Here is a 26,316-nt window from a genome sequence, read left to right on the forward strand (position 1 = left end):
ACATTGCTAATGTGAATCAAAGGCTGCGAGAGTCGTCCTGAAGATTAGAGTCAACATTCACTTGATATAACAGAATCAAACTGTAGACACATTTTAGCCAACAACATCTGTGAAACAATAGATGTTGGCACTCTGCTATCCTTTAGAACATTATCTTTGATAAATATACAAGACACATATTGGACTGACTTAAAAATGCCATATTTGCACGTTCTGTAAATGCATATAGTAAAATATAAAATAAATGGCTTGTATAAATACAACCTGTTCAATACTGCTCTGTTCATGAATGTGATGGTTGGAGAAAACAGGTGATAATTCATGAACATATTCAAAACTGAACACAGCTTCATGCATGAGTTGAATAAAAGTGATTGCATTATTATAGCCTCTTGATTTGGGTTAGATTTACTTTGTAAGACAATAGTAGTTTAGGTTTATGTTATGTATGTGCAAATGTGATGTACACAGTAGGTTCAAGTAACGGTAACAATAACACACACCATTCCGACAACACATTTCTACTTGAAGTGACCATTCCAAACAGAAAATAAACCACATTCACAGGAGAAATGAATAAATGGCTGGAATGGAAGTTTGCAGGCAAATTGCATTATCCGAGCTCAGAAAAGATCTATGGCGCATTTGGTTCAGATAGCTTGAAATGTATCCTGGTCTGAATAGCTTTATGGCCATTCTGTAACTTCTGGGTCCAGATTGTAGTTAAGAGTTATGATAATAGATCAAAATAAATCTAAAAAGGCTTTCCCGTCCATGGACGAGACACGGTTCCATTACTGTGGCGTATATGCCATTCAATCAGAGGAATGTACAGAAGCAGCACGGTCTCCTCACATGACCTCCGTGCAGAATGACAATGTAACAATAATGCGATAATAATATATAACGAGGTAAGAAGTAGAGCAGCTGAATCGTTCCCTGGGCGACAGAACGGCCGGGGAAATGATCCTAATGTAATTGCTGATCCCTGAGGATGTGTTGCCACTGACATGAGATCTGAATGGTCAAGCCTCAGCAGATGCTGTTACTCGGCACGAAATATATTGGTACGTCTACTTTTCATGCATTTAGCCAGGCATGCCGTTCACAATTACACACATTGTTTTCCTTCCCTTGTTCCCACGCAATGCAGTGTGTTGTGAGATTGTAGAGTTTTTTTTTTTTTTTACGGCGATGGCATGCCGAATATAGGGAGGCCAAGTTGAAAGTGATTAATAATGGCTCAGAGAATATCCACTCCCTAAAATGTGCATGCTTAATACTGAATATGATTCATGATACTTCCCATCAGTGCCAACCTTGAATTCAATATAAATGAGTGGTTAGTGAGCCGAAGCTAGAAAACCAGGTGGTCTTGCATTGCACATGCGTGTGCTGTGTACATTGGGACTCTAATGCTTGTGTATAATTAATAATACACTTATATACAAGTCATAACACTTCCACATAATAACACCTTTCTACACCTTTCAATTTATACAAGAAAGGGGTTTTAAAAGGGGGAAAAAAATCACATTCATTGATTGAACATTTTATTGAATAATACATATAGAATGGTTGTAGCAAACCTTTAAAACGATACATGGTTGTGAAAGCTCACCCAACACATTTTCAGTACAAAATGCAACATACATGTCTTCTAGATAGGTAAGAATTAAGTACTACTGTATAATATTTAGTTATTCACACAATACCAGAGAATGTACTCTTTATGTACAGTATGTATTATATCAATATTTTTTTTTAGGGAATTACAATATTTATTTAATTTCATAATTACTATTGTGGAATGTAGAAAGCTTTTTTCTGTAATTTTGTACATCACTGGAGATTATGTCAAAACATCTATTAGTTCAGACAAAACTTTTATATGCCATAAATCAGTGGTTCTCAAAGTGGGCTCAGAGGACCCCCAGCCAGGGATCCTCAAAGGCCTTCCATGGGAGGTACCCTGCACAATTAGTTGTGTCGGCCATCCCACCAATCACCCAAAATTGCGTCATAAAAAAAAAGCCAGACCTTCTGTCATAAAAAAAGCCAGACCTTCTGGCATCAAAATCAGTTAAACCATCAGCTATTTTGAAATAGCTGATCTACAAGCTCACAGCACGCCATATTGCGACATGTTGTGAGCTTGTAGATCTGCTATTTTCTAACTAAAACATTTTTACACAACACAAATCTGGTATGAGGGTCCCTGGCACAAAATATTTTCTGATAGGGTTCCCGAAGCCTAATACACACAATTTGGGGGTCGTGACACATGAAAGGGCTTGAGAACCGCCGCCGGAAATGAAGAGTGAGGAGCCGGGCCACCTCGCCACATTACGAACCCTGTCCACAACCCTAACCACACGCAACGCCACGTTGTCGGACTAATGTACCGTCGGAATTACAATGGGATCCCAGAGGAGCCAGTGGTAAAAAGAGAACATGCAGTCACTTTACAAAAACAAGTTGGCGGGTGCTTGGTACAGTAATGCACATTTAAAAAAAAGGCACTTGTGAATGACCGGAAACAGGCAGAGAGAAATTCAAATAATTTACCGTATGAAACGATTGAACAAGCATATCCAAATGTACAATAAATACAAATATATATATTTTTTTATTGGATAAAAAGATTCAAGGATAGATCCTAGCAACATTAATGCAGGGTAAAAAAAGGAAAGAAAAAAGAATGAAATGATAACTACCAATTAACAAAACAATTAATGACTTTGGTAACAAAAACTTTAATTAACATTACTTACCATTTAGCTTTAGAGATTATAAATTATGTCACTAGTTTATACATGATTTCTGCAGCATGGAAATGTTTAAGGTACAGTACAGAGAGCACACAAACATGTAGGAAATACAACACAGTTCAAATGTACACACACAAAAAATGGCTTGGCAGTCAAAATAACTGAACATTCTTGGATGGATAACCCAACAAAGACTAAGGGTCCTTTTGATGCAAGTAATTAGGTACAAAAAAGCAATGTTTTTTTTTCCATATAAAACTGAAGGAGTGAAAAAAAAAGACATTTTGTGATTAAGAAGCTTAAGAATGTGTAACATTTCACCCTGGCAACATGTGGCATTTACTCCACGTTCCTGTATCTGGTGAAGAGGTTGTAGAGAACGCGAAGTGTCGACTTTAGGTCACAGTTCACAATATCTGAAAAAGAAAGGATGACAGACCTAAGCCCTATTCATAATTCATTGTATGACGCTCGCCAAAATAAGCGGACCATTAGAATATAAATTAAGCATGATGGCAGGAAGTTAGTACGTAGATCTCGTCTTGTCTGCAACACTAGCAATCTAGAGTCACGGAATGTCCCTAAAATGTAGGTCCCGTAGGACCGTGGACAGATCATTTTGTCCGGGTCCCTCCAAGTTCTTCATTAGACATGTTCATGTCACAATGTGTTAACTTCCGTTTAAACATGTTCATGTCCCAATGTGTTAACTTCCATTTAAGAATGCACTTCTTGCGGTTTTTGGAATACTAGACCGCTACTCAGGGTAAGTAAGTAAGTACATTTTATTTATAGAGCACCTTTCGAGGGGTCCACTCAAGTACCGAACCATGTGGGGACAATGCAAGTTGGGAATGCGTGCCCCACCCGGTTATACCCGTTGTACCTGTTGTCAGAGTACTTGCTGTACATTTTGTTGGAGTACCCAGTGCAGTATCCATTACCCCAGTACTAATGGGTACAGGCTTTAGTTCCGACATACTATTGATCCGAAACCTCAATCCCTAACCTAACAATAACCGCAAGCACGGGAGCAGCGCATGATGTCGGACCATCGCATTTTCGCATCGCATGTCCCCGCGCTTCGGACCTTTGGTGTGTCGGAAAAGCGTGCGCACCCCGTACTAATAAAGTTACACATTACAATCAATGATTCACTGATTTATAAAAGGGCACCAGGCCTACTCTGGACCGATGTAAGTCGAGAACGATGCGAGTTGGGCATACATGCTCACCCGTTTATGCACTTCCCGTTGTGGGGTCAGCCCCATGTTCCCCACTTACCTTAGGGTTAGGCTTTACGGTTAGGTTTATTGTTGTAAGCTGGGAACAAAGAACCTTTTTGCGGGGTGGAGAACATAGAACCTGGGGAACCTGCTACCTACCAGCATTGTCCTTCGTACAAACTTTACATCTCATATCCTCTAGACTAGGATAGAGGAAACTTGAGAACACAGTGTTGAGAACTTGTGTTTGCCGTGTTTACAATACTGTGACATTTTATGAATTATCCATCATCCGATTCCAAAGCCGAGGTGCTGCACATCTGTGAGAATTAAGTTAAACCGTATGCTAAGTACAAGCACAAGTAACCAACCACATAAACCCTACCGTCACTATTCTGTGCATGTCAAAATAGACAAGCATTCAGGTGAAATGTTGGCAGAAATAGCTGATCTACAAGCTCACAAAGCGATGCGGTGTGAGCTTGCAGAGTGGCTGTTGTCAGCAAAGAGATTTGGTGTAAAGTAAAAAAAAGGAGGGTGCCAAGGACAGACCCCTGGGGCATCCCGGTCAACACAATACAAACTGTAGTGGTGAGGTTACGCCAGTAATACAATACAAACATATTTAACCCAACAAAGGCCAACTGTTCCCATCTGATTATTCTCTTGCTCTAGCTAAGTCCTATAGCGATTGTTAGCGCTTTGTTTTTAAGTGTTCATCGTGGACTGAAGCTGCACTTTAATGGAACATTTGGATTGGGACCTTTATTCCTTGTTTCTGAATAAGATGTAAACCTTTTCAGTGGTCACTTATCTCAACTTACACCACACCTTGTATACTAGTAAGTCATGTACATCATGCACAGTACACATCTTCTGCTATGCTTACGCACCTTTATACCGTATCTCAGGTAGTTTTTAGCCAGAGCCTCATACAGAAGTTGATTTTGGCTACCATTGTTCCTACGATTACTACTTCAAGCTGAAAAATACTTCCAACCTGGCATACCAATTTCTGGCATGCCATTTTAGGCAGGAAAAATGTACAACCTCACCACCCTCAATCATCTTTTTTTGTGTATGGTTAACATAGGCTGGACCTGTACAATACCACATATGGACGTAGATTTTGAATCATGTAATAAGCAGAAATGTGCCACATTTGAAACGTCCTACTCTTAATAATATATGTGTATAAACGGATGATCAACTGAAGAAATCCGCACATGCGCATCCGAGGCTTGCTGAAGGTATAGGATATAATCATATCTGGCTCATGACCTACGGTACGCTGGTCATGTCTTTGGTAGGATTACATATTCTAGCTCAGCGCCGCCCAATAAGCCTACAATATATACTAAAAAGGGAGAAATGGTACACCAAAAAAAAGAAAAAGAAAAAGGAAAGAATAGTATTTCTTACCCTCAGGCCGGGGTTTGGGTTTCTCCAAGCCACCATCCTGCATCAGCTCAAAGGAGAAGGACACGTTGTGGACCTGGAGAGAGGCAGACAAGGCTGTTAAGTACAATAAATAAGCAAGCAAGGTAATGTACACAAACTACACACGCATTTGAAATGTTTGCACACAAAAGTACACACACACACACACACACACACACACACACACACACACACACACACACACACACACACACACACAGGTGTACAGGTACAATCACATGGGTACACAGTCAATTCCACAGTGATAAGAGAATGTGAGAATGGGTCGATAAAGCCCACGCTCAGGGTCAATTCAATCCATCTACCAGGGCTTCCTATGTGGGCAAACATAGCACAGTTCTGTACTGTAAGGCCATAAGCCTTCAGCAGCTGCACAAACACTCTGCCGCCTCGTTTATCAAAAGCTTTGTTGCACTTTGTATGTATCACTTATAAAACCTGACAGCTGAGATTTCTAAACCATTTTTAGTACAAGATGGTACTAAGCCATCTCTGTAAAAGCAGTCGGTTCCCTCACGTAGATACGCTCTGAAGAGAAATGATTTTTCAAATCATTGCATGCCGAACCCTTTTTTTTCTTCTTCAGAGACCTATAATGTGTAACGCTGGTGAAATGTGTGGCTGGGTAACAGCCATGCTTTTGGAACAGGATGCCATTTTTAGCTTGATAAATCCACTCCTCCGTGTCTAGCATGTAGCAGGCAAGACGCACGACTCCTTCACATTTAAGGGTATACCTGTAGCGAGTTGCTTGGATGCATTTCGTGAAACTCTAACCTGATAAAATGTTACCACCCATGCAAAATAATCTATACAATGCTACGACAACCACATGCTTCAAAAGTAGTGGATCAGCTATTTTCCTATACTTCTTAATTATTAAATTGTTTTATTTGTGGAATTTCTTACATTTTTTCTATGTAGGAAAAGAAAATTGGATTGAGTCGAGACCCCAAATGGGTCCGTGACCCACTGACATTAACCCATTCTGAACGGGCACCCATTTTGGTGTTGGCATCATGTCATGCTTTAGCTATTGAAAAATAGCAGATCTACAAGCTCATATCGCGCCACCGAGTGGCGCGATACGAGCTTGTAGGTCTGCTATTTTTGAAAAATCGAAGAGCGACTGACATTTTTAGAATCTGATCTCAGGTCAGAATGCGTTAATCAGACCAGTGTGTGTCCAGTGGAAACCTCGTATGAATCTGATCTCAGGTCAGAATGGGTTAATGGAGTGGATACTACTGTATGCCTAATACAGTAAAAATGGAAGAGAGGAGTGTGTGTCACTCAACTAAACAGAACTCAACCAAGATATCAAACCAGTGGACGAGTGCTGTTCTGCTACATTCATTGTACCCCCTACCCTACCCCCACCCTATCATCAATAGCCCCCCTAGGCCCTTATACTCTCACACACACACACAGAGTAATAGAGTTAAACCCCAGAGCCACTCCAACATTTCCCTGTGCAATAGGAGATTACAGATGCTGTGGGGCTATTGCCTGTCCTATCTGGCCAAGTCTCTTTGCATGTGTGTGTGTGTGTGTGTGTGTGTGTGTGTGTGTGTGTGTGTGTGTGTGTGTGTGTGTGTGTGTGTGTGTGTGTGTGTGTGTGTGTGTGTGTGTCCGTCCGTGCATTGTGTGCACTGTAGTACTGATGCCCATTCTGCTCCCTCAAGCTGGCAAAGTCCACTGGACAGGACCCAAACACAAGGTTTCTGTGGCGTCCCTGCAGACCGCCTGTTCAGAATACCATAGTACTACAGAGGCCGATGGAGAGAAAGGGATGGCTGTGCACAGAATTGACTCTGGGGACAATGGATGGCATTTATCAGTCCACTCATTGTAAGAGTACTGGCTCTCTTGAGTGCTTCAGGCTTCTTCAAAATGGAGTATTGATTTAAGATAGTGTTTCTTACAACTACAAGTCAGAAAACACAGATGGACCAAGGTCCTGTTTCCGGCGTGTCCCTACACGAGGACCATTGTGATATTATTTAATGAGCCATGTACCCAGTGTGCAAGCGGACCATTTTGTCATGTGTTCCATTCCGTTCCGTTCAACGAGCCATGATTTATGACAGCTGGACCTAAAAAGGAACTGAACTCAGCTCTCCCTGTTCTAAGATGTTGTATGAACCCGGGTTTATAAAAATATCCAAGGAGTGTATCACAAAGGACTGTATTATCAGAGATCAATGTGTTCAGAATTAACAGGGCGCTGGAGAAATTAAGAGTTCCCCCAGAAATCGAGTGAGATGAACCTTTTCCCCATTTCCCACTCACGGACAGCAGCAGCTGTGTAGAGATGACTCATGAACCAACACAAGGGAATCAAAGTGAAAAGTCATATATGAGAGAGAGAGAGAGAGAGAGAGAGAGAGAGAAACTTAAATAGGCTATTGTTGATGATTGATGCAGGCAAAAACCTCTAAGTTATGCCAACACTGCTATTTACGATTACGAAGCAGTTTAATTCATTACAAAAATATCATATGCTATGGCATTCAGGTTGGTTCAATTCCCACTCCATCTGCGTGGGAAATGTTATTGATGTGATTGATGGAGCAAAAATAAAACGGAAATCAACCTTGCCAGTTGATTGACGGCTTTACAAAAGCTGGGAAAGTAAGGGGCTTTTCTTTAGCACGTTATCAGTATTCAATGCAAGAGATTAATCAGACCAGTGTGTGTCCAGTGGAAACCTCGTATGAATCTGATCTCAGGTCAGAATGGGTTAAAAAAGCCCAAACAAAGTACTACCTTTTGGTCAAAGTTTTCTGGTGTGAGGAAGAAGTTGTAGAGAGGGACGAAGTATCCCTCCAGCAGGCCCATCAGTAACACCAGGTACACACCGTCAGCGAACTGAAAGAGCATCACAGCTAAACTTTACTTCATTTGGTTATAAACTTTCATTCATTTGGTTATAAACGTGACGTTTATGTTTTTATTTTCCTGTATGTGCAGGATGTGTGACCTACCTGTGTGTCTAGTTCAGACACCTCTAGGTTGAGCTTGTTCAGATGTTTGTTCACAAACGTAATCAGTGTCTGAGGAGACATGAAGGACAGCTCTGTCACAGACAGACTAGACATGTGCACAGTGACACAATATTAACATTATACAATTACATACCACTTACATGAAGAGAAATAGCATTCTCACGCATTGTCATATACATGTGTGCTGCGCGCGCGCGCTCACACACACACACACACACACACACACACACACAATACCTTTTTGACGACATTCAACTTGTCTGGCGCATGGTCAAACAAAGTGTCAAAAGCGTCACGTTCTAAAGAGAAGAAATAAGACGATAAACGGTCACAAAAACCTAACAAACATAAAATGGTTTGAAAAACTAAAATGTAAGAAAGAAATTCAAAACATACCATGCCTCCCAGAGAACGCCCTAAGAGATGGAGGAGAGATTGGGGGCGGAAAGAGAAATAAGACCCAGAAAGTGATGTTTGCTAAATTTGACATTTTAAAACCAACGTATAAACAACAATCCAGAAAAGCATTCAGATAACCACAGAGGAATGTTGAGTTACTTTGCCGCGCACTATGGGAAGAAGGAAATTGCGGGAGTTGACTCCACATGTAGTAACGGATGGGTTATTAGTTATTATTATGTGTCCTTATTAGTGTAGTGTAGTGTAGTCAACACGTTATGGCTCATATACACTGCCCGGTATTTGCTCCGATTATTCTGCCGGGGAGCATTTTTGGCGCTGGCCGACAAAACCCCTGATCTGACGTTACTGGTAGATCGTGATCTACCTTTTGGTAGATCACTTAACTCAACCTTTTTTGTCCCAGGGCACACTTTTCATAGCCTAAAAATGAAAATGTTTGAGAACCACTGCTGTAAAACAACATTGGACAATGATGTTTGACAGTCAGCAATATTGTTGCTTATTCTAGATTTATTTTCTGACTTGATCTGGCCTGTTAACATTTTCATAGACCTGGTTGCTTGTTTCCCTCTCAGTCAATGTGGCAACCCTGGTCAATGCCGTGTTGACTGTTCTGTATGATGATTTAGCTTAGCACACAACAGCTAGGAGGATGCAGCAGGCTGATGCCGTCATGTTTAACAGTATTTTGCGCAATTTATGTCCCCGAATTTATGGATATGGACTTATGGCTCCATCGCTGCCTCTTTCTTTAGAACTGTTTCTGCGAACTGTTTTTCATGCGCACATCTTTTCATTGGCTAGTTCGCTCATGCGCACATCTTTTCATTGGCTCGTTCGCTTGCGCCACGTGACAACTTCTCACTTGTTAATATAGATGGAAAGGTTGTCTCAGCGCAGAATGAGCACCAGCAATGCAACATACCTTAACATTAACAATAGACACACTGTACAGCACACAGATCAAATCCTCGGTGTTCATATATATCCATTTGTGACTCTCAGAGTTAAACGAACACTGGGGTTTTTACTGTGTGCGTGTGCCTTGGGCATTCCAATTACGTCGTAGACACCAGGCCCTACCATGGGTATAATTGTTATGTTAGAATAGCCACACACGATGCCACATTACTCTGATAGCAAAACACAATTGGGTATTAATACAATGGATGGCGGAGTGATTCCACTATCCACACCGGGTTCCCCACTGCATGTCTTTGTTGTTACAATGTTGCCACAGAGAAGAATACTGTTGGTTTGAGGGGTCACTTGGTGTAGAACACAAGGATTACTGCAGTGTCAAAATAATGTCCCAGAGGACAACATATCACAATGGACAGGCCAGCAAGACATGGCATGGGCTCTCATACACACACGTGTCTCTCACACACACACACACACACACACACACACACACACACACACACACACACACACACACACACACACACACACACACACACACACACACACACACACACACACACACACACACACACACACACACACACACACACACACACACACACACACACAGCGTAATCTTTGATGGCAGAGGTAGGCAGGCCTGGGCAATGGTCCTGGTGTTATGGTAATAACCACATTTCCACTGTGACCGTGTGTGTGTGTGTGTGTGTGTGTGTGTGTTATTAACAGAATTCTACCATGACAAAATGTGTGTTTGTGTATGTGTATGTTGGTCGTTATCACCCCAGCTGCTGCTGTCAGCCTGCAGGACTGCCTTGGAGTGAGAAAGGTGCCGTGTGTGTGTGCATGTTAAAAAAGATTAATGCCTCAGTTAACAGTGACATCACATCTCTTCTATAGTTACAATTTCTATATGCAACCGATAATTAAAAACAAATAATAATAGTATTTTAGGGTGAGGGGCTGGTATCTAGCAAATGTTTGAGTTCAAATAAATTGCTAATTTAAGATTAAGCAGACTTTTGTGTCCTAGGCTCTTTGTGTCCTAGGCTGAGCCAGCCTGATGGCGTGCCGCGGGTTCGACTCCCGATCCCAACGGCCTTTGCGGTGTGTCTTCGCACAATCTCTCTCCCCATTACCTGTCGGTCTACTTTCAACCGATCAATTAAGGCAGAAAAAAGCCAAAAAAATATCTTAAGAAAAAATAAAAGTAGAATTGCTTGGCAATTCTCTCCATAACGATTTGAAGAAGAAAAAACAAGACATAACTCAAAACTTCATTGAGTGCAGTGCAGTTCTAGCCTGACACTCAGCCTGAATTTTCATTTCGTTTCACTCCATTATTCAGTCTGAACGCCCTCCCTACTACAACCGTTTCTGGGATGGGCGTTGCCAAAGAGGCAGTCTTCGGTGATTGGTTCATACCAACCAATCAGAATAGTAGGAAAGCAGATGGCATTGTGTCAATCATGTGGCTATGGCTAACCCGTTTGCTAACCAAACAAACACAGCCAACGAGCGCTACTAGTATGTAAACAAAAGCGGTAAAATATGTCGGATGATGATGTTTATAAAACCTCTCGTGTCTTCAAAGAAACTATTTATCATACGTCGATTTAATAGCCAGATTGATACGGTCGTGAGTTACCGCAGTGGGGGCAGCCATGTTTGTTTGTGTCTGGACGGCACTGTTGTTTGACGTCATCGAGTTGAAACGACGCTGATTGGTCGGTTGGATTTCCAACCGAGTCTGAGACCTCCTTCGGGAGCGTCACCAGACCCTAAATCGCCGGAACATAATTTTTTAATGTGGCTAGCGATTTAGGGGCTGGAGCCAGGCTAGTGCAGTTCCTCCATTATATTTATATATCAGAACATCCAGCCGTGCATTATCACATACATAGTACATAGTACACGTAATTCGGTTCCGTACCAATCATTGACTCTCATCGGTTACTTACTCCGTGTTTCCTGTGATCTCCTCTTGAATCTGTCTAGACTGAAGGATCCCCTCTCTTTTCTGAAAGCCAGAGTGGAGGATTCATGTATTAAAGTATTACTTATTTCAAATGAACAGGATGTCTATAGCAGAGCACAGAAATTCAAAGCTGAATTAAGGCCTATACATACTCCAGATTTAGGTGATGAGGTGACCACCTTTCCGGTGGTCACCTCATCACCTAAAGTATGAATAGGCCTTTAGCAGCAACGGGAACAATAACCTGCGCACACAATCCAAATCAGAGTAACACCCACCTGGACCACCACAACTTGAATGGACACATGATCTGGCAATCTGATTGGCGCTCTGAAGTGTTGCGACAGCGCCACCAGCAGGTGAAGGATGGCAACTATACTCTTAGCGTGGACCGCTAGACGGACATAAATGGAGAAACAAAATTAAACGATCCATATAAAATAAAATTACCCAAACTTTCATGAAAACGTTTGAATTGAAGCCAGCTATAAATGGATACTTTCCAATTTCTAACGGAGATGATGAATTGCTGTACTGTATGTAGTACGAATAATGAAACAATATTAAATTAGATCTATTATTAGCCATTTAATTTCAGTTGAAACATATCACTCCATATATTTGCAACCCCTGAGGCCTCTCGCACATCAGTGGAGAACAGAAAATGTCAGTTCTTTAGTTTGCAAACAACTTAGCCTCAACCTGGACAAAAAACACAGATCAAATAGCAAACAAAGAAGAAAAAAAAGCAGGTCTTTGATTGTGCGCCATATCAGATGCACTTTACAGAAAGCAAGCTAAAAGCCTTCCAAAATACTTTCATATGTTCACTGGGTCAGGAGACCCAATTAGGTCACATCAGATGAAGTGTTTTTAACAGAAGAAGATAAAAGGCGTAAACAAAAGGGAAAGCTACTCTAATAGGAGAACAAGCAGCGAAATCAATTATAATCCATGTCCACATATAATCCATACGCTTTTTACTCGAGGGATCATGCATCAAAATGTCGTTATTTTGCTGCATCCAGGGTATCTGCAAATTCTTTAAATTACAAATGTAATACTTTTTAACTGCACCTGTAATTCAATAGCACAACATGCTATGTGATGTACAATTGTCTTCCAAATCACTTGGGACCAGAGCATTGATCACTTATAGATCACTTATAGAGGGACAGAGACAGTAGGCTGACAGGAAATGGGGAGAGAGATGGGGGGGGGGTGACATGCAATAAAGGCCGTCGTGATCGGGAGTCGAACCGGCGGCACACTGCCAGACTGGATTACCAGCCAAGGTGCCTGGACCGCTGAGCCACGGCCCAGGCCAGAGCATTGATCATTCTGATAAAAGCTATATCAATTAGGGCTGCGATTCTATTCAAAATGATTCTCGATTCAATACTACAAGACAATACAGCTGTGCTGAACTGAAGTAACTAGTACTGACTGACTACAGTAACTTGAAAATGACTGAAGACATGATGTTTACTGTGATTAGGGTAAGCTTACATTTCATATCACAAACACCATGTAGTGAAAACTCCTGTAACTGTAAGCAGAAAAAAAATCTAAAAGAAAAATATTTTGAATCGTGGAACGGGAATCGCAAGTCTAATAGGAATCAATGTTTTTGAGACCCCTAATATCAATATGACACAGCTGAGCAGTAGGGCTGTCACATTTAAAGATGGAGTGCCACAATTTTTGTATTTTTCCAGCTTTTCATGTGTCTATGGGGTGACAGTACATTATTAGACACCCTGGAGTCGTTTTTATGTCCAATGGTGTAATAACTTTGTATTTAGGGTTTCTTCCTGGAGGCTGAACCCTTGACGGTCAAACGGGCCAATGAAGTAAACACGGATAGTGTGACGTAAAAATATTGCACGCACACACGCACCTCCCCCTCTATACATATTTTTTAAATACGACAACCTCTGTGGGCGGAGCTGCCTGCCACATACACACGTGTGAACTGAACAGCGCAGTCAGTTTGCTTTTGCTGCTCTGTGTGTGTGTCTAACTGTGTGGCAGATTTTCAAACAGTCATTTCACACATTACCAGTTCACAGCAGAGCAGACTGTTTTTCGTTAGATTGAAAGCAAGTAAATGTTCACGTCGGGTCCTCAGGAAGGAAACCACAACAAACCAGTCTTATAGCCTACCTGCTCTGCTGTATAGTTGCTCTTGTTGTTCTCAAGGAGTAGGTTGTTTCTTTTATAATCACAGTGGTCGGGCTTTGATACAGAGTGTAGTGTCACAGTGTGCATTCTTGTTGGCTGTTGTAGTCAATATGTATGTAGGTCCTAATACTTATACGAGGCTGTAAAGTCAAGAATTAGAAGTATGTTGTGTCGCGCTGGATGTCATGTTGCCATGTCTGGCTATTACAAGCGACTTGGGCTTGTTTTCATATAAGTAACTTTCAGGGGAGATGTGGTTGACTTGACCAATGATTCATGTGAAGGACCCTCAGATTAATATGTTGTTAAAAGGATTGGTGTTGTTGAAACGTTTTCATAAATATTCACGGCAATATCTGTGACTTATTTTTGTGGACCTGGCCGCTTGTTTCTTTAAATCTGGCGACTTTTGCTGAAACTCAACGCAGTCAGATAAAGGACAGTTTTAATGCCAGGGTGCTTAGCTGGAGGAAATCAATAGCCTACAATATATTGTAGGCTAAATGATCTATCAAACTAATTGTTTCTGCTGTTAAACTATGATCGAATTGGATGATGAGCTGAGCTGATTGCGACAATAGGGTCAATATAATTGGAGGAAATAAATAAATGATTATAAAAAATCAGAAAAAACAGATCTGATATGGTATGGATGCATGGATTATATGCCTATACATGGATGGTGGCAGTATAAGTGCATAATGGTGCCTATACGATATCTCAGAAATATTGGAAGTGTTCACTTCTAACATTCACAAAAACATGAGTTTTTGTTACATTACAGACACCAATTTGCCATTTTGTAAACAAAAGGGCAGAGCCATGGGCTGTCCTTTTATAAGGAGGGGGAGGGACTAGGACAAGTGGGTGGTCTTAAAGGAGGAGGCGGAGGGACTGGATTAGGTGGGTGGTGCTATGGTTAAACTCACGCATACCTAATGAACTGGTGGGTGTGTCCACATAAAACCATCATTTTAACAAATACTGTACACTTTTTTGAAAAAATTATACCTCATATACACCTAAATACACCTGATGATCATGTTTAAGTGTGGAAAAAAATCACGGCACTCCATCTTTAAGTTGCCACATTAATAATTGCAATTAACAATTACATTTTGTTTTTGGCACTGAACGTTGGAATATATGAATAAAACAAATGGCCGCCTCGTAATAAATAATGCACAGGGCAAATATGACAAATAACTGAAAAATCGAAAGAGATTACTGACATTCATTAATGTTATACAAATTTTTTTAAATAGCGGAAATAGCTGATCTACAAACACGTCACGGAGTGATTGGTTGTAAGCTTGGGCTCTTATCAGTATTGTAATTGGTGGCTTACAGTCGACATTCCAGCGGATGCTCCTGGTGGAGAGTTTGAGTGAGTCGTTGATGCGTTCCAGGACAGTCTGCAGCTTCTGCTTCTGGGCGATCTCAGACTGCGTAACCTCCGCCACGTTTAGTTTATCTCCTTCCAGCTTTTCTGGAAAACACACACACACATGCACACCAAATTGTCAATTTCTGAACAAAAGTAAAACCAAACGGCAAGAAAGCTTACGGACCACGGGCGTTTAAAAGAACCACGGAGCAATTTGCAGCAGGCTATTATTTCTTTTTGCACCGGCCTGCACCGCGGCAGTATTTGGTTACAGTTCGAGCATGTAAAAAAATGATAAAAGGTATGGTAAACAAACATTGCAGTCAAAGTCTTTGATATTTCGATTAGAACTTTTGACTCAAAGACTTTCAGCTTTCAGGAAGAAACCAAAAATACATACATATTTGAATATTATTTATAACCACACCGGGGGGTCTATTAGACTAGTAATGTTAACTCCATAGACGCATACAAAACAGAAAAAGTAAAAAAATAAATAATAATAATCTAAAGCACTCTTTCAGCTCAGCTCCTCACCAAAGAGTTTCTGCAGGACCTGTCCATCAAACAGGTCCTCCGCCAGGTCCTTCACAATGATCCTCTCCCCCACCAGACAATCGTTGATCCAGTCGATCAACACCTGCGTGGGCAGAAGGAGTCATACTGAGAGAAAGGTCATACTGGGAAGGCATCGTTAGCGTCATTGTTAGTGACAAATTATGTGTTCATGCATAATGAGCACTTCATACCAACAGTTTAGACACCATGAGTCAGACACCCTCCCCAAACCCCAACCTCACAGGAAGCCACGACCCACGGGTGACTTTTAATCTGCAGTATGGATTAGCACCAGGATGAATTGGCTTTTGTTTAGCTGCAAATTCAGCACCACTTAAACCCTTTAAATTGATAAAGCGGACATGTAAAGAGCACATTTGGCATGCCCTTATTTCACTTATTACACAAATTGATTTGCCAAAAATAGCAGATCTACAAGCTCACAACGCATTGGTTAACAAACACTCTCACACACACACACACACACACATTACCTTCATAAGCTCTTGTAGTTTGCGATCATTCTTGGAGTTTGGGTCCACCATGGTGCGCACTTCATTCTCCTCTGGTGGAGGAGACAGCAAAAACTAAACATCAATGTTGTAAGACTGTTGGCACTAATAGTAAGAGAGGAGCAGTGGCTAATTATGTCAGTATTATTGCGAATCTTTGTTATACAAGATTACCTTTGAATTGAAACCAACCATTAACCCATTCTAAACGGGCACCCATTTTGGTGTCGGCATCATGTTATGCTTTAGCTATTGAAAAATAGCAGATCTACAAGCTCATATCGCGCCACCGAGTGGCGCGATACGAGCTTGTAGGTCTGCTATTTTTTGAAAAATCGAAGAACGACTGACATTTCTAGAATCTGATCTCAGGTCAGAATGGGTTCATCAGACCAGTGTGTGTCCGGCGGAAACCTCGTATGAATCTGATCTCAGGTCAGAATGGGTTCAACAGGTGCTGTTAGTAAGAACACTCACCAAGCATGGTGTCTTCAGGGTCCAGCTCATAGTGGGACGGACTGAGAGGAAGATTGATGGCATTCATGCCTTCCTCCTGAAGCTCCGATACTGAGAGGGGGAGGGAAGGGGATACAGACGTTGTATTAGGTTCAATCAAGATTGTACTTTGTTACATCTTCCGTACAGGTACATAAGAGTAAAACTTATTTTACTTTACTTTACTTTACAATGCAGCAGCATAGACAAAAATAAAGATATAAAATAAAACATAAAAACGATTTAAGGAAAATAAAGAGGGCAAAAAAGAGAGCAAAACATGTCGCATACAACAAAATGTACACATGTTTTTTCATTTATTCATCAATAAAAATCAAAATAAAGTGTTAAAAATATATATTAAAAAAAGAGCAAAGAGAATAACAGACTCATGAAATCAAAGAGAGTATCATCAAATGTACATTTTGCACATGACATGATCTCGCAGGGGTTGACAGTAAGGTCCCAAAAAGTACATTTTCCATTATAGAACTAGAAAAAGTGCCCTTCTGGGCACAGGTCTCCACCAGGATAAGTGGCATTTCTTCCTCAGCCTAGTGGGAATATGCGTGCACAGTTTCATCGCAATCGGACGCTGCGTTGAGGAGTTGTGGCGATTTGTACAAAGCGGGCTACTCCTGAAAACTGTAGGAGCCAATCGTGGCCAATCAGGATGGAATATGATAAATCAAACAAAGCTGTCTTGATCACATGACTATGGAGATGATGTGTACCGATTTGCGTGAAATTTGGATAAAATCTGAAGGAGTAATAATAGAAAATGTGTTTTACACATGTCGGCCTCCTGGTGGCGCTATAAAGAGCAGATGTGAAAAATTCCAGGCAAAGGTTTTTCCTTGGCCTCTAGGGAGTTGGCATACAAAGTTATCCACAGATCCGTGCAGTTAGAGGTAAAAACACTTTTCGGCCAGTTATAGCGCCACCTTGAGGCTGAGTTGAAATTGTTCATGTGGCATTTCGTCCTCGGCCTAGTGGGAATGTGGGTGCACAATTTCACGGAAATCACGCGATGTGTTCATGATTTGCAGCATTTTGTTTGAAACTGAGCACTCCTGTGAACTTTGGAAGCCAATCTTAACCAATCAGGATGGAGTCTGAGAAATGTGAAAGACCGGTTTCGTTGAATGGCTCTAGAGAGACTGTGTACCAATTTGCGTGATGTTTGGACAAAATCTGTAGGTGTACTGTGCAAAAACTTGTTTTGCACAAAGCGGCCTCCTGGTGGCGCTATAACAGGCCGTTCTGGAAAGTTTGGGGCAGAGGTTCATCGTTGGCATCCAGGGAGTGTGTGTGCAAAATTTGGCATCGACCGGGTTAACGGTGGCCGAGATTAGCTGCTCACGGACGGACGGACACACACACACACACACACGGACGGACGGACACACGGACGGACGGAGTGCAAAACATACTCTCCCCCCCATGCCTTCGGCCTGGTGGAGACAATGACCGTTAACATTTGCGCTTGTAAAACAATTTTAAGATACATTATTTATTTATTTATTTACTTGCCACGGGTAGCCGGGGCAACCGTTAGTGGCAACCCTTGGACCTGGATATTGGTATATGCTATACACCAACAGCATTGTTTTCAGTGGCTGCTACTTACTTTGTGTAAAACAGCTTCACAGTACAATTCTATGTACAACAGAATCGCATTAGATGAAGCTCTGTAGCACGCACACACAACAAACAAATGTACGGATGGACACAGGTATAGCACAGTCTGTGATGCAACATGGCCGTGTGAACAGTCACTCCAACCCCAACTACACAGGTAAAGGTTGCACACAGTCACAAACAAACACAATGGTGATTTTAAAATCTAGTTTCATAAACACAGCGTCGTGGACGGAACAAGGATGCCGAATCTGACTTTTTATAATGCCATACTTAATAGGCCAATCATCTTGAGACCCGGTGCCTCCATGTGCAGACAGTTAATGGAACACAACAAGACAGCTTGCTAACTAAATTAATTGCCGGACAATTTTCAAAAGTAGTTTCATAGATTTTCTTCCAGATTTTCTTCCAACAAATCCTTAAAACACACTTATCCGAGCTTCTATTGGGCCGTCTTATATCACCCCAGAAAAGACTACTGTTGCTTCCCATCAAGATTTGTAGAGTCCCCCCAGCATGCCATTCATAGTGTGTCAAGATACCCGAGGAGATTTGATCATTAGAAATCAGCACATTCTCTGCCGTCTCCAGGGTAACATCCCTTTAACCCATTCTGACCGGGCACCCATTTTGGTGTTGGCATCATGTCGTGCTTTAGCTATTGAAAAATAGCAGATCTACAAGCTCATATCGCGCCACCGAGTGGCGCGATACGAGCTTGTAGGTCTGCTATTTTTGAAAAAAATCGAAGAACGACTGACATTTTTAGAATCTGATCTCAGGTCAGAATGGGTTCATCAGACCAGTGTGTGTCCGGCGGAAACCTCGTATGAATCTGATCTCAGGTCAGAATGGGTTAATCAACACCGCAAGGACACGTAAAATAAATCCAATATCTCCTCCAACACGAGGTTATGAACACTTCCAAGTTCCAACCCAGAGCCTTTTCCTAGTGGGTGTTATTACTGGTAACTTTTACTGCAAGCAAAAAAAAAAAAATCTTATTGAAAAGTTTGACTTTTAACCAATTAACAAAATAATTCTCAATTATTAAGAAAATACAGTGACAATACAGTGCAATACAGTTCAAGGTCAGCTGTTCAGCAGCCTGACTGCCTGGGGGAAGAAACCGTTACTGAGACGGGTGGTGCGAGATTTGATGCTCTGGTAGCGTTTTTTTGGAAGGGAGTGGTTTGAACAGGGTATTTGCGGGATGGCTGGTGTCTTTAATGATGCTGTGGGCTTTTTTCATACAACGAGTGGTGTAGATGTTGTGGAGACTGGGTAGTTCTGTGCTGCCGATGATTTTAGCTGCTGTTTTAACGGTCCTCTACGATCCGCTACGAGCTTGTAGGTCTGCTATTTTTGAATTTTTTTAAAAATTTGGCACAAATCTTTGAATATATATTCTTTCAGAGCCAACGTTTTTTTTATTTCGACGTCAGGACTAAATGGGTTAAGCCAAAAAATGTAAGGCGCCTCAGAAAGTAGTCGCTGCTGTGCCTTCTTGAGGATGTACTCGGTGTTGAGTGACCATGTGAATGTGTCTGTGATGTGTATGTCCAGGAATTTAAAGTTATCAACTATGTCGATTGTCGACAGATGACCCTTTGATGGAAATGGGGGTGTGGATACCTTTGGACTTCCTAAAGTCTTCAATGATTTCTTTGGTCTTATTGGTGTTAAGTGAGAGGTTGTTGTTATCGCACAATAGAGTTAGATCTTCTATCTCCCTCCTATAGGCCCTCTCATCACCGTCGGTTATTAATCCGATCGCTGTGGTATCATCCGCAAATTTAATTATGCCGTCATTCCCACATCTGGCGACACAATCAAACGTAAACAAACTGTACAACAGAGGACTGAGGCAGCAGCCTTGGGGCGCACCGGTTCTGGTGAGAATTGTGGATGAGCATCTCTCTCCTATGCGTACACACTGAGGCCTGCCTGTCAGAAAATCAAATAGCCAGTTACAAATGGAGCTGCCCACACCAAGTCCACTGAGTTTCTTTCAACACTAATTTAGATGGTACAATAGTGTTGAATGCGGAACTATAGTCTATGAACAGTAGTCTGACATAAGAGTTTTTAACCAATAACATATCTTTGACACAAATCTACAGGAATCAGCACAAAAAAAATCGAACCGGTTTTAAAGTAGAAATAACATGCATTTTATTAAAACAGATTTTAATATATATATATATAATATTGTCTATGTCCCTCAAAGTTATTTCTAATGGTTTGAGCCTCAATCACCACTTGTCATTTCTTTCTGGACTTTGAAAGCAGTTTTAGCTGCAATACCACAATGTCCTGAGGTGGTGGGGGTGCTGATATGCAGATTATTTAATATTTGAGGCATTATAATACTGACGCTAGATCAAACCAGGCTTGTTTGTTTCCATTCCATGCCAGCTTGGAAAATCAACGATGGCGGACATTGTAAACAAAGTGGAAATGCAAATTTGGAACTGAAGACTGAAGAAGAGGAGGAATTATACAAAGTGGGGTGACATTGATGACATCACGATGAGGACTAAATCAGTTGAGCTGTTCCTGAGAGCAATTTCCATTAAAGCACCCATATGATATGAAAGCCCGATTGTTCAAAAAACTAAAACTAAATAAAAGGGACCCCCGGAAATGCTTTGGCCATGTCTCGTGACCCCCGCACGGCATGTCGCGGGTTAGAATCCCGAGCCAGTCGACCTTTGCCTTTTTACAGTACAATAATGTTTCAAGTTTACACATGTATACAAATAAACAGGCCAACGGCATAAACAATATTAGTTTGCCTCTTCTACAAAAATAAGTTACTGCCACGCGTGCCAAGGTGTCATTCTCTTGTATTATATCGTACTATCCAGCATGTATCTTCCACCTCGGAGGAAACTCTGGTAAGGCCGGCAGTGTCGGTAGGCCAATCAGAGGCAGGCGGGGCGTTACCATGTCTATGCTCAGACGTAGAAGAGATATAGGCGAGCCCAGTGTCTCTGATGTCATGGACACTGGGCTCACTTACTTCCTGGACTACATGTTGTCTCAGTAAGACAGCCCTCCCCCTATGCACAAGGATGAGCAGAGCACCAAAGCATTATGGGAATTGTAGTCCAGGAAGGAAGTGAGCCCAGTGTCCATGACATCAGAGACACAAAATCTAAAATATCTAAAACCACATATCACACACATAAAGACCCTCAGGAAGGTGTTCTAAACGTCATTAACATATATATTTTTGCAAAAAGGGTGAAGTGTCCCTTTAAGCCAGGGATATATTCTAAGATTGGACATTTTTCTGATAATATTCCCTGACTAATAGGAGAGACAACGTTGATCTAAATAGCAATAGTCTTCTACAGTTAACATTAATTGAACTCTTGAGATGGTAAAATGAAACTGATAGACATTTTGTCAATTTATATATAAGCTTAATCTGTAACTGAATATTCTTTTTTAAAATGCTATGCTATCTTTTCTTGACATTTGTATTACACAATACTTAATCATGCACTTTTCAATCATGCACCTGATTTATGCGTCAGGTGCAGAATTGAAAAGGGACGAAAAAACTAAAACGAACATTAAACCAATAAAGTAAAAACCAAATAAAAACTAACAAACCTGCTCTAAAAACGAACTAAATTAACTAACTGAATTAGAAAGCAATATGTCAAAACCAAATAAAAATAAACTATAATGATGAACCCAAAACGAATGTATCACCTTTCTGTGTACAGACTTGTTGTGCTTTGTCCTACCTGGAAGGCAGAATGATCCACAGCCCATCTCTGTGTCTCTTCATCCCCCAGCCTCCAGCCTCCTAACCCTGGCTAACTGCACCAGCCTTCTGTCCCGCTGCTGCTCATCATCCTCAGAAGAGCATAGATAGAATGCAACCAAACTAGCTTTTTGTCCCCCGTCCCCCCTCTCTGTTGTTCTATCACAGAATAATAAAATAATTCAATAATATGCTCTGTGTTTATGTATTGTTTATCTGTCCCAAGTATTGGCTAATCGAGTCCCGGCCGTCACACAAGCACAAAAACTATTGTTATATCCTCATGGCTGACTGGCTGTGTTGTTATCCATCAAGGCTATAGGGAATTGTGATGCAGTAGTCTTTATTAGCTAAATGGCTTCTGCTGCCGAGCTCATGTTCATTCATCCCTTCCCCTTCAGTTGACCTTCTCCTCCCCGCCATCTCACTCTCTCTCTCTTCTCCTCTCTCTCGTCCAAGGTTATGGCCTCACTCTCTCCTCTCCTTAGCTCCTCTCCTGTGCATTAGCAGCCATGGTCATAAACGTCACAGACTCAAATTTAATCAACGGTTGACACAGGAGGGAGCAGCCCTGGCTTTTCCATCAAGTCATAGGACACACAATACAGACAAGACATCCTTCCCACACGGTGTGTGTGTGTGTGTGTGTGTGTGTGTGTGTGTGTGTGTGTGTGTGTGTGTGTGTGTGTGTGTGTGTGTGTGGGAATAAAACATCAAAAAGGGGCTCAGCTGTTGAGCAGCCTCCGCGGATGACGCAAACTAATCATCCAATCTCCACCCAGGCTTGCTCATTCAATGATAACAACCTGGCCAATAACAATGAAATGTCAAGAACAATCCAGAAAGCAGACCTTGTTATGATGGCTGCAAATCAAAATGGGAACAAGATATTCATATTTGGTATGATCTCTTTGTTAGCACTATTACATATATATTATATGGCACAGGCAGTCCAATAAAGTTGTTATTGTCTCCACCAGGCCGAAGGCATGGGGGAGAGTATGTTTTGCACTCCGTCCGTCCGTCCGTCCGTGTGTGTGTGTGTGTGTGTGTGTGTGTGTGTCCGTGAGCAGCTAATCTCGGCCACCGTTAACCCGGTCGATGCCAAATTTTGCACACACACTCCCTGGATGCCAACGATGAACCTCTGCCCCAAACTTTCCAGAAAGGCCTGTTATAGCGCCACCAGGAGGCCGCTTTGTGCAAAACAAGTTTTTGCACAGTACACCTACAGATTTTGTCCAAACATCACGCAAATTGGTACACAGTCTCTCTAGAGCCATTCAACGAAACCGGTCTTTCAGATTTCTCAGACTCCATCCTGATTGATTAAGATTGGCTTCCAAAGTTCATTTACTTTTGTTGCCCTTTTATCCAACCACCAGATGAAGGCAAGCTGCAATGTCCTACATTCCTATCCTGGTGGAGACCTGTGCCCAGAAGGGCACTTTTTCTAGTTTGGCATGCAGCACTCAAGGGCATGAGTTCAGCTGCTAGGCCCAGCCCACTGCCGCAGACAGACTGTGTTTACTCTTGTCTCATTCCTCAGTTATTACATTTTGTAGTGAGTCAATACCCTACATGGATATACTGTAGTAGACACATAGCCCGTAGCCACACAAGTCTCAAAGGACTGGACTACTGTATGTACGCGTCAAACTCTGTCTGTATTTCGGCATTTAGTGAATTCCACTTATATAAATGATGACTAATCGTCATTTTGTCTGAAAGTTTGGAATGTTATGCAAACTTTTTTTCCCCCACACGCCCGTGGAAAATCAGCGTTGCACAGTGGCAGTGCAATAGCTAGTGCATATTTCCCTCTCGGTAAGATTTTTAAACTTGACACTGTTAACAGATTCTATGTCACAGTTAAGCCACGTTTAATAAAAGTTCACAGATGTTTGGATAGTTTTTTTTGTCCAGTTATCTGAAGATATAAACTCCATTTACCTTCTTTGGCTTTTTTCCTCCTTGCCAAAGTTCCACCAAGTTTTCCCAGAAACGAATCATCTTTCTTTCTGGAAGAAGGCGACTTCGGCGTGCTGGGAGACTTTGGAGAAGACGGTGATTTCTGCGGCGAGGAAGCCATCATTGTCCGGTTAATCCAAAGAGGTAAAAAATGTACAGGAAAAACTTCTCTTGCGTTGATCCACCACAAAAAAAGTTATTTGGCCGTGGCGAAATCCCTGTCCACTCCCTAAAAGCGGAAACGGAATTCCAGTGATTTTTTTTCTGGAGTCACAGTGCTGTGTTGTATCATGGCCCCGCCCCTCTGGAGGAGGGCAGGGAAAGCAGTGGTGGAAAAAGTACTCACATTTACTCACATACTTTTACAACTAAGTAAAAGTCTGGTATTCAACATTTACTTGAGCAAAAGTATTGGTATCATATTGTACTTAAAAAGTACCAAAAGTAGAAAGTATTTGGCAGTTTTTTTTTTATGTGAGCTTGAAGATCGGCTATTTTCAAATGGCTGAGTGGTTAAAAATCTTAAAAGTAACTATAGTAACTATAGTTTTCATAAATTGTAGTTGAGTAAAAGTATAATATTTGCCTCTGAGATGTAGTGGGCTATATAAAGTCCACTATATAATTATATGCGGTGGCTCAGTGCCTGGATGGCAACCGTAAGGTTGCCAGTTCGAACCCGGGCTCCCCCAGAGTTACTGTCGAAGTGTCCTTGAGCAAGACACTGAACCCCTAATTGCTCCCGATGTGCTAGTTGGTGCCTTGCATGGTTTCCGCTGCCATCGGTGTATGAATGGGTGAATGTAATGCACAATATCTGTAAAGCGCCTTGGATAAAGGCACTATATAAATGCACCATTTACCATTTACCATAAAGTATTGGAAATACTCCAGTAAAGTAAAAGTACCTCAAAATGTACTTAGGTACAGTATTTGAGAGTAAATGTACTATAGTTACTTTACACCACTAGAAAGGAGCTCATCAGATTTAGACATTTTCGAGTCAAGGATTTTTGAGAAAATGTGTCCCTTTTTAACAGTTTCAAATAGCAGTGTTAAATAAAGTTCACCCCAAAAATGACCATCAACTTATGAAGGTCCCATATGGGCCATGAATGAAGCCTTGAATCCAAGGAGATGTTTTTGTTGCATTCCTGAGCCAATAATTTAATAATTTGATGAACAGCCACCCGGGTAAAAATAAATAAAAAGTCCAGGCTTCAGCCTTCATGGGCTGTGTCATTGATAGAAATTTTGGGATGAACTGATCAATCAATCAATCACTCAATAGTACAACACTACAAGTGTCACTTACCAAAAATAACCGCTCAGTCCCAAAACAAAAATAAATAAATATTTTGTTGTCTTGGTAAGATTGTGTCCACAATTCCATGCTGTATTGATGTGGTACCAGGCAAACGTTGTCGTTGATCAAAATAACAATTATTCTACATTCTATAATTGTGTAGATTTATTGTAAATTAAGTAATACAGAACTCTTGAGAGCATTTATAATCTCAAGCGTTAAAGATCTATAAGGGTTAATTTGGTTACCACTGTAATAGGTGATTAACCCATTCTGACCTGAGATCAGATTCATACGAGGTTTCCACTGGACACACACTGGTCTGATTAACCCCATTCTGACCTGAGATCAGATTCTAGAAATGTCAGTCGCTCTTCGATTTTTCAAAAATAGCAGACCTACAAGCTCGTATCGCGCCACTCGGTGGCGCGATATGAGCTTGTAGATCTGCTATTTTTCAATAGCTAAAGCATAACATGATGCTGATAGCAAAACGGGTGCCCGTCAGAATGGGTTAAAAGAAGATTCAACCAAATCAGTTTTCAGTTCAGTTTTTATTAAAGAAATCTCCATTTGCAACATTGTCAGCAAAACCAAACATACACAACTTGTAAAACACATGCGAACATATAATTTATTAGATATTATATATTTTGCATTCATAACTAGTCCATTCTCACAATA

The 26,316-nt window shown here is 41.3% G+C and overlaps 1 protein-coding gene across 1 annotated transcript; it reads right to left on the reverse strand.

Annotated features, from left to right (window-relative positions):
- Positions 1–1,536: 1,536 nt before the first annotated feature.
- Positions 1,537–24,573, reverse strand: parvaa (parvin, alpha a). The gene is made up of 13 exons (XM_083763300.1): positions 24,309–24,573; positions 16,913–17,002; positions 16,418–16,488; positions 15,903–16,005; positions 15,327–15,467; positions 12,073–12,188; positions 11,778–11,836; positions 8,863–8,882; positions 8,704–8,765; positions 8,446–8,514; positions 8,228–8,329; positions 5,420–5,492; positions 1,537–3,187 (listed from the first exon to the last, which is right to left on the reverse strand). The coding sequence occupies exons 1-13, from the start codon at positions 24,448–24,450 to the stop codon at positions 3,111–3,113; spliced, it is 1,125 nt and encodes a 374-aa protein (XP_083619426.1). The 5' UTR covers positions 24,451–24,573; the 3' UTR covers positions 1,537–3,110.
- Between the last annotated feature and the right edge of the window lie 1,743 nt (positions 24,574–26,316).

The sequence above is a fragment of the Protomyctophum parallelum genome (assembly GCF_964188405.1).
Source record: "Protomyctophum parallelum genome assembly, chromosome: 4".
Classification (NCBI taxonomy): Eukaryota; Metazoa; Chordata; class Actinopteri; order Myctophiformes; family Myctophidae; genus Protomyctophum; species Protomyctophum parallelum.